The sequence below is a fragment of the Gossypium hirsutum genome, chromosome D03, assembly GCF_007990345.1.
Source record: "Gossypium hirsutum isolate 1008001.06 chromosome D03, Gossypium_hirsutum_v2.1, whole genome shotgun sequence".
Taxonomy (NCBI): domain Eukaryota; kingdom Viridiplantae; phylum Streptophyta; class Magnoliopsida; order Malvales; family Malvaceae; genus Gossypium; species Gossypium hirsutum.
Window position 1 is genome coordinate 15,265,139 of NC_053439.1, and position 9,680 is coordinate 15,274,818.

Below are 9,680 nucleotides of genomic sequence, written 5' to 3' on the forward strand. Positions count from 1 at the left end.
CATTTTAAAAGTCGATCCCCCATTTTTCAAACTTGAAAAAATGGTTTCGACATAACTCTAACCTTAATTAAGTGATAATTAAAACATAAAATTAATCTCTATCTATATACTTAAACATCCATTCAAGTAATAACTAATAAATATGAAAATAAAAAAAATTTACTTATAAAAAATAAAAAAAATAAAATTTTAACCTTAATCGGTAGTGAGTATGCTTAGACTTTTATAACTCTATTTTCGGGTCAATAAAATTATTCAACTTATTTTTAAATAGTTGTATAACTAATAATTCTAAATTAAATTCTAAATATTTTTAAATATCAATTAAATATTTTTTATTTTTAAATATTAATTTAATAATATGATTAAAATAAATATCCTTTTTAATTCAATTTACTTTTTCAAATTTGTGTTTTTATTTATATTATTGATGGATTAGCCTAAAAAATAGTTTTTATCAAAAAGCACCCTAGTAATCTCCTTGCTTGTTCAAATGCAATCTCTAATCTCAGCACAGCAAAACTGATCTCGGCAGCGATTCAAACAACGCGTCAACCGAGACCTGTTATCTCTTTCCCCTGATTTTATCAACTCAAAAGGTATTATTAATTACTAAAGGCAGAAACTTCTTCAGCTTGAGGAAACAAAGCAGAGGGCAACAATGAAGTGGGTCAAAGTCATAGTATCTTTCATCCTCACACTCTCGTTTTTGTCGTTTCCTTCATGCGCGTTCCAATCCGATGAGCTTCTTGTTGACGACGAAGAGTTCGGACTCGAGGGGGCTCCGCAACATCGTTCCCCTGAACCCATCCCCACTCGATCCCCACCAGTCACATCCCCGACCCGAAAGAGGCATTCGGATCTAGATTCCGATTCTAAGATCCAGTTCTCTCTTGACCACGCTTTTGGCGACTCCGATTTCTCTCCCGCTGGCACTTTCTCCGCCCGCCTCAAAACATGGAGCCACGGCGGCCAGGTTTACCAACCTTTTCTTTCTTTAAAAAAAAAAATCTTTTTTAAAGCAAAATTTTCGTTTTCGTAGTGTATGAATAGTGCTGAAACTTCCATTCACACCCTGATTCATATATATCTTAAAAGCTGGGATTTTTCTTCCACTTTTATTTACATCTTCTTATGCATTATACTTGGGCTTTGTTTGGTTTTCGATTTTGCTACTAAATGTTTAATCATAAGTGATTAATAAACTAATGATTAGGATGGGAATTCTAACAGAAAGTTTTTGTAAGTAAAATGATTTATAATGTTAGTGAAATAATATAACAACGTTAATCTTTAGTTAGTCAATAATACTTTTTAATTTCATCTCCAAGAGCAGTTCTTCACATTTTGCTTAGGGAATTAAAAGACAAGAAGAAAACATGGCCTTTGTCGTTAAAGTTATAAGAAAATGGAGTCAACTTGTGAGGTGAATGCTGCTGGGCTACTGTAGGAATTATATGTCAACCTAATTTTATCACTTTTCTCAATTTTCTTGAATTTTGACATTTGCACTTTAATCTTGACTCATATTTGGACAAAATTTAATAGAACAGTGCATGTTTAAACATATCCTTAGTGTTTTGTTTTGTTGATGAGTTGGCAATATAAATGAAAAGATTTAAGAGAACAATGTGTCAACGATTACAATGTGTTTGTTTTTGTACAATGTGGAATTTCTGCTACATTTAACATGTTAAATTTCTGCTTCTTCACAACTTAGTTAAATATGTACTCAACATATTCCGTAATTCCTTCATAATTTTTCCCCATAATTCAACCAATTAAAAGCATGATGGTAAAGTTAGTGCAATTGATGAGGTTGAGAAATTTTAACTTTGACTTAGCATGGTGGCAAATTTGGTATGCATCCTTGTTAAGAAAAGGCAGCTGAGTTCTTTGAAATTAAGCCACTAACTGGTACAACTAGTACTTGGTTTCATTCTAAATCTTAAAAGTGGATATTGGACTGTTGTTGGAAGCATGATTAGGATCTGAGAGGAGTTTACTGAAGCTTAAGCTCTTTAGTTTTTGATTTCTTTCTCACAGTTTGGCTATGTAAAACCTGCTACTTCCAAAGGCCTTCAAATTTGAGAAAATTAATTATGTAAATCATGACATAAGTAGTACTAATAAGAGGCTTAGGTAAGTGGTGGCGTCTTCTATTGACGATACTAACCAGATATATATCTGTTGTGTAGAATAATAAAATAATTAGTTCATTGCTCCTATGACCTTCCATTTCTCAACAACCGGTGAAGATAATAATAGTTGATTGAAAGTTGTGAATGACTTAAGTTTCTATAGTCTTGAAGTGACTTTCTTTTTCACATTTCGTCATTTTCTATGTTTCATTCCAAAGAGCTCTAGTAGGATCTAATGTGACCAGTTTTGTCAGACTCTTACAAAGCTACGGTTTTCGAGGAACAGTTTCTCTGATGTGGAGAAGGAGAAGTTCAAAGTAATCACGCATTATCTAAACTTCTAATTTACGTACTCTGTTCTTTGTGAGTTACCATTTTATGATGCTTTGGGTTTTAATCATCTGCTCTTGCAGAATCTGCTCGAAAGTGATGACTTCTATAGGATAAGACTCCCATCTAATGTTTTGAATCCGCCTGGGAGGGATTTTATTATTTCATCAGTGAAAGCAGTAAGTGATACTGTTTGCTTTAGCTTGCTTCTTGGGATCTCTAATATTATTGTCTAATGCTTTTGGTATTGAGATTCTTGGTGCCTTTTTTTGTGCTTAAATTCATCTACTAGAAACTTCAAAAGCCTAACTGCTTTGCATATATGCAGTTCTTCTTGTTAATATGGTCAGGGTTTGACTTCTGCTCTTAAGCTGAAATCTCTAATGTTAAAATGCTGTGAATTAAGCTTTTTGAAGGAAGAGGTTTTAAATCTGACCACTTTTTTTTTTCTTTTTCTTTTTCTAAATGTTCTGTCTTTAACATCTGAGATGTTTCTATTTGTTTAAAATATGATAATTTATAATATAAATTAATGCTGATAAATATTGAATTTGATTGTTCACTTTTGAGCTTAATTGTCATATGGTCATATTGAGGAAAACCTAGAATTGACAAATAGTTTGTGTTGTAGTTTGGAGCTTTGGATCTTTAATTGTGAAAATGAAAATAAAGAGAGGATCAAATTCAATTACACACCAAGTTTCTTTGATGCCTACAATTTCTTTCTTTTCTTTGTAGTTTGTATAGTTCTCACTACTGTTTTTTTTTTTTTTAAACTGCAGAGATGTCTTCCTAGAGAAAGTTTGGATGAGCATTTTGTAATACACATGGTAATTCACTGTTCTCCCCCTCCCTCCTCTCTCCTTTCATATGTGCCTGCGCATAACCATGTGGATACCCGTGCAGTGCTTTTATGTGATAATTTTTGCTGGGTATTAGGGTAACAAAAAATAACAACCCTTTGTAGTTCTTTCAAAGCCACCTGTTGATGGAGACACTGTAACCTAGTTCTCAGTTGTCTCCAAAGATCACTTTGCTCAGTTATCACCAAAGATTACTTTATGAATAGTTACCTAATAGTTCTATATTTTCGAATGCTATGTAAAATTTCTTGTAACTGTGCTTATGATACAGATTTACTTGGGTCTTATTCATATATCGGCCATACCATTACTGAATCTTAGGCTTCGTATGTTTCAACGTAAAAGCTTTTATGGAAAATATTTTCAGCCTTTTCCGATGTTTATTTCATGTAAATTAGGATGATGGTCAACGTAAAAGGTTTTCCAGTCAACGTAAAATTACCCCTTTATTCTTGTAAAATGTTTTCCAAATTTTTTTTTGTAAGATAGTTTCCAAACTGATAAGGCTCTGTTCCCTGTAACAATAGTTTCCAAACCAATAAGGCTCTGTTCCCTGTAACACCCACATACCCGACCGGAACATCGAGTCAAAGCACCGGGATGTTACATTCTCTACTACATTTATCACTTATCAAATATTTTCTTATAAGCTTTCATAACATTTCAATTTAGTCCCTTTTTGTCGTAAAAGTTCATTATTCACTAATTAATCATATTAAATCAATTTTCTTTCTTGCTACACTTTAATCACTTAATTTATCTCAATATCTTGTTTCACATATCAAATTTCTATGTATTTCACTTTTATTATTTCATCCACTTATTTTCTCAAGTTTAACAATTTAGTTCTTGTCATCATAAAAATTTCATATTTTTCCACAATTTCACTTTTACAACACTTTATGCATATTTCATTATCTCATAACACATTCATTAAACTTTAATCATAATTTCCTTGTTCACATTTTAAATTGTTTCACACTTAAACTTTTGTACATTTTTCAATTTAGCCCCTATTACCATGTAATTTATTTTTCACCATATACGCACTTTAATCAAATAATTCATTATAATGTCTTATTTCACATGACAAATTTTCATGCATATCACTTTTGTTGTTTCAATTATAAATTTCACAAAGTTTACAATTTAATCCTTAACATCATGAAGATTCATTATTTACTATAATTTCACCTTAACATCACTCTGTAATCAATTCACTACTTCTTTTAAACTCTTTATCATAAATCTCAAATATATGTTTGTTTCTTTGAAAACAACTTTTATGAAATATTTTCAAGAAATCTGACAAACAATAGAAAATATTTTACACAGATTCATCCAAACACCAGAAAATGTTAGTTTTTCCAGATAAGTAAATCATTTTCCAGAATCCATTTTCAGTGAAACAAACGGAGCCTTAGTGACTTAATTCTCTCTGTATTTGAAATCTTCTCTTGTTGCAACCCTGAATAGTGCAAATGTATGCATGATTTGACCAAACTGGATGTAAGTACCTGTATTTTGCTTCTTAGAATTGTCCATGTTGAGACTGGAGAGTGGTTAAGTACCCCTTTGAAATTTTGGTATTCAACTGTAATTAAGAAAACAAACTCGAAACAGTCTTCATTGGTTTCAATATTTTTTTATTGTTTTTTTACTGTTATCTCAGTATAAGATTTTATAAATGGAAAAAAGGGCCAAGAACAGATGGTGAGCCTACCAATGGAGCTGGTTATCATGAATGCTATGCTGTTATCTTATCATTAGAACTTTACTCATTTCAGCATCTGGCGACATGTGTGTTGCATGTGCTTTCTTGTTCTGTTCCTGATATTGCCCCTGCCACAAGCATTTGGGAATTTTATTATTCTTCTCTTTTTGCATTCAGTTACTTTTTCCTTTTACAACATTGTCCTAACAAAAAGGCTATTTTTCTTATTGAGTAAGCAACTGCATTTGGCTTAAATGAGTCCGACTTTAGCCTTGTTCACGTGAATTATTTTATGTCATGGCATTTTATTTGGTCTCTTGGGGATTCAGATTATTGATGGTTTTTCATGTTGTATAACTTGATGGAAATAAAATAGGAATGCCACATTTATTTTAGGTTTCAATTTATTGCATAGTCCGTCTGACACTTTGCTCTTTCTTTTTGATCTTTTAATGACAATTTATTGACACATGTTAATGTGCCATATTTACTTTATATGTAGTAGTAGTTCATAGTATGTGATTGTGCTTTATTTTTATGGCTTTTTCTGCTTATACATACATATCATCTGTACTTGTTTTCACCATATTTACTTTCTTTGTATGTAGTAGTAGTTGATGCTATTAGACCAAAAAAAAAAAAATTCTACAGGCAGCATAAAATAAATTTTATATGGAGAACATTTGAAGCATGAGAAGGAGTCTCCTTTAACTGTCCTTATTTTGTTTTATGTTTGTAGTCATGCACATTTGTCTATCATGTTTTCTACATGGAATGTTTGAATGATATGTAATTTGCTTTTTCTATAAGGAAATTCTTGATTGATGTTGATCTGACAGTGGAGCCATTGTTAAAATTTTTTTCCCTTTTGTTTTTGTTTTCAGGAGGGTGTAAATGTTTTGGCTGTCAATTATGGCTCTCCCGGGTCATGCCCTTATCCTCGGAACTTGAAACTTGTAAGTTAGAATTGCGCTCTTAGTTTGGAATATCTTCCCTGTAACTGAGCATTCTATATAAACTGTAACCTCTTCCTCCCCTATAATTATTTGGCATTTCTTGCTATGGGGATTTCTAGCAACACTTGCACCCAGAAATGCTTTTTCCACACCTGTTTCCATAGAGTCACATTATATAACATTTTTAATTGAGACCTGTTCATAGTAGGTTAATTTCTCAAACAGCTTTTTGCTCTCCCTTATGCTTCAGCTTTTCAAGAGAAAAGAAACTCATGTTTTAAAAGCTAGGATCAACCCACCATCCTTCAAATACTCTCCTTCGCAATCACCACACTTCCCTAGTTAACCAGTTAATAAAATTTCAAGGTTTACCAAAAAAATACATACATAAATGTGGTTAAGTTCCCCTTTCTCTCAAATTTTTTCTTCATATTGGAGAAAGCCCCAAACCGGTTATAACCTATGTTACTCGGGACTCAGGTGCGAGTGTCAAATATGAGTACATGTTTGACAAGGGTATGGACATATATTTTCATGTACTTGGAGGACTTTTAGAGGTCATATCCTCGTATTCATGCGTCAGACTCAAGTGTTGGAAATGGGTACCTTAACAAAAATAAGGAGTCAAAGCAACATAGGTTGTAACCCATAGTCTTCTTCCTCTTCTTTAAATATGGATATATCCCAACTCTTTTTGTGTGCTTGGTTCTCATTGATTTTATGTTGGTTTACGTAGAAAAGAATTGTTATTTTCCTCCCTTTTCTCAAACAAATTTGGAATCTTTATTTTATCTAGAATATATTTTATGTTGCTAAGAATCTTTTTTTTTTTTAAGTGAGTGACTATTGATGCCTTAAAGTGATCATAAACTTTAAATATTTGGTTAAATTTTGCTGTCAGTCCCTGTACTATATTAAGTTATTGATTTAAATCCTGTACTTTAATTTGGTCATTCTTAGTCCTTGTACCTTCCGAATTTTGAAATATCAGTCTTGACCAAACGGTAGATGTTAAATTCATGGAATAAAGTTTTGTTATTTCCAAATCTTATATGGAAAACATATTATTACATGTGTAATATTATGTTAGCTTGCTATTTTTATGCATTACCTACAAAAAAGCCAATTAATGGATTTTATGGTTGTTTTTGTCAAGACTGATATTTCAAAATTCAAAAGTGTAGGAATGATCAAATTGGTGAACATGAACTAAGTTTACAATTTTACGCATAGAACAAGACTAATAATAAAATTTAATCAAATGAATTTAATTGCTACCGTATGGATTAGGATTACGTTAAAGTTTGAAATTACAAGGACTAAAACATTAATTTGAAAAGTACAGGGATTAAAATTCATAGACTAATTTCACAACTTACACATTGTACAAGAGACTAATAGCAAAATTTGATCTAAATATTATGAGATAAAATTGATCCCGATTCATGAAGCTGGGGAGTTTAAGTTGAAAATAATGCCGGGAGGAAAAAGTTTGATGGTATTGAGGAAGCAAAGTGAACTCTTAAAAGGGTGTACCAAGACAAAATGGAATGAAGCTTAACTTTCATATGGATGACTTTGTAGACTCTCTATTAGTTGCTATTTTAAGGCTGATGTGTTTCTGCCATCAACATATTCCAATTCACCAGGGGGAGTTTTAAATTTGGCATCTGTATGCATGCTGATCAACCATTTAAAACTGCAACTTGATGTGAACTGTGACTTCAGCTTATGAGTGGGTTATAACATTCAGCATGTGTAGTTGTTCAAGTTCCGTACACATGCATCAACTTGTTCCATAAAATGGAAGTTCAATTTTAAATATATTGATAAGATGGAACCTTGTAGAAGATGAACAGAGACTATTTTCTTTCAGAAAAATTTTGATCGTGTAATGATACCCCTTTATTTTCATTTTATAATCTCTATTTCAGCCTGCAAAGTGGTCCTTCAGTTCACATACAGTTTTAAAGAACAGTGAGCAGGCACCCAGGTATGCTGCCATTTAGAATTTGTTCTTTGAAAATGAGATATTTATTTGCATCTATTGAAGATTTTCTGCAATGTTAGCACTTGTAGTTTAAACTAAAGTAAAGGGTATGTTTGGTTGAGTGGAAAAGTGGAAGGATGGAAGGAGGGATTGGAAAAGTAAAAATTAAGTAAAATTTGAGTGTGCTTGATAGAGAAATGTGAGGAAAGAAACTATGAGAGATGACCATTTTCCATTTTACTGCATAAAACCGAACATTCTAAATTGAAATGATACAAGGAGAGAAAATGATTGTTTATTAGTTCAAAATTATGCAATTTTCAGAAGTTTCATTTTTCAATTCTACAAAGCAATGGATGGAAAGAAAATCAAATTTTCTTTTAGTTGCACACCTATACAAAGAACAATTATATTTTTTATTTTTCTACCCCTTCAATTTTCCTTCTTTCTCAAATTTCTTTCCATTCTACCAAGTAAAACCTAAGTGAGATCATTAGACTATATGCTTCTTTAATATTAGTTCTGTTTATTTGACACTAAAAATTCCTTGCTAGTCTAAAAGAATACAATAGAAGCTTATCTTTCCTCGTCACTTTTGGAATGCAGGATATATATGTCGAACTTATTTGAATTTTGAAGTAGTTATTAGGGGGAAATCTGAATATCGTTTGTTTCATTTATGCTGCAAAATTGTTTGATTTTTGGTTCTGTTGTATTGACAGTGTTCCATTCTGTTATGTAGGGCTCCTGTATTTACTGAAGAAATTCTTGGCGGAGAGAATGCTGAAGGTGAAGTTGTGCAGCCGGCTGAAAGGTCTTTTTGGGCTAAATACGTGAGTGGTCAAATCGATTTAATCTGATTTTTTAGTTACCCTTCACATCAAAAAATTTTCAGTCTGATGATTAAATTTGATGCATACCAGTGGATGTATTTGATCCCTCTGGGACTCATTGTCATGAATGCCATAACACAAGCAATGAACATGCCTGAGGAACAAGCAACTGGCCAGGTACCTGCACAAGGACAGCCGTCAGCTGGAGCAGTGCGGCGTGGGCCAAGTTCTGCTGTGCGTAGAAGGTGATCAATAAGGTTGCTGCTATTTATACCATTTTAGAAGTGAAGGGATGAAGTTGAGATTGATCTCTTTTAGGGTTCTTCAATTGCATGAATTGAAGCTCATTATGGATGTTTACTTTCCAATATCTGTGGTGGTAATGAACCGAAGCCACCTAATGAGAAGAATATTAGGTGGCAGCTCTCTTTTTCCTTTTTTCCGTTTTAACCTCCGATATCAGAATTATCTGTGATAATCCCATTGACAATTGAATCGTATGTTTTAGCATTGCAAAAATTTAGGCTTTTTTGTTTTGTTGGTAAAAGTAAATTTGGTTTGGTTGATTAGTGTAATAGCATGAGACAAAACTTATTTAGTAAACTAGCACTAATAGTTTGTAATAACATATTGAAATGGTTCATTGTTTGGTAGGTAAAAATATTGAGTAAATAGAACTGAAGTATTAATTTATGAAATTAAATTTTTGTCCTTTAATGTAAAAGTATAATAACTCAATTTTTTTTCTTTATGATTTGATAAAATAGTTTTAATATATTTAAAAATAATCTTCACTTTCAGTGTTCAAAAATAATTTGTTTATCAAATCTATTACTTTTATAAAATTACTTGG

At 32.0% G+C, this 9,680-nt stretch overlaps 1 protein-coding gene across 1 annotated transcript; it reads left to right on the forward strand.

Moving 5' to 3' along the window:
* The first annotated feature begins 403 nt into the window (after nucleotides 1–403).
* Nucleotides 404–9,346, forward strand: LOC107950643 (ER membrane protein complex subunit 10). Its single transcript, XM_016885528.2, has 8 exons — nucleotides 404–976; nucleotides 2,396–2,458; nucleotides 2,555–2,650; nucleotides 3,254–3,301; nucleotides 5,933–6,004; nucleotides 7,939–7,997; nucleotides 8,737–8,827; nucleotides 8,918–9,346. The coding sequence occupies exons 1-8, from the start codon at nucleotides 662–664 to the stop codon at nucleotides 9,074–9,076; spliced, it is 903 nt and encodes a 300-aa protein (XP_016741017.1). The 5' UTR covers nucleotides 404–661; the 3' UTR covers nucleotides 9,077–9,346.
* The last annotated feature ends 334 nt before the right edge of the window (nucleotides 9,347–9,680 follow it).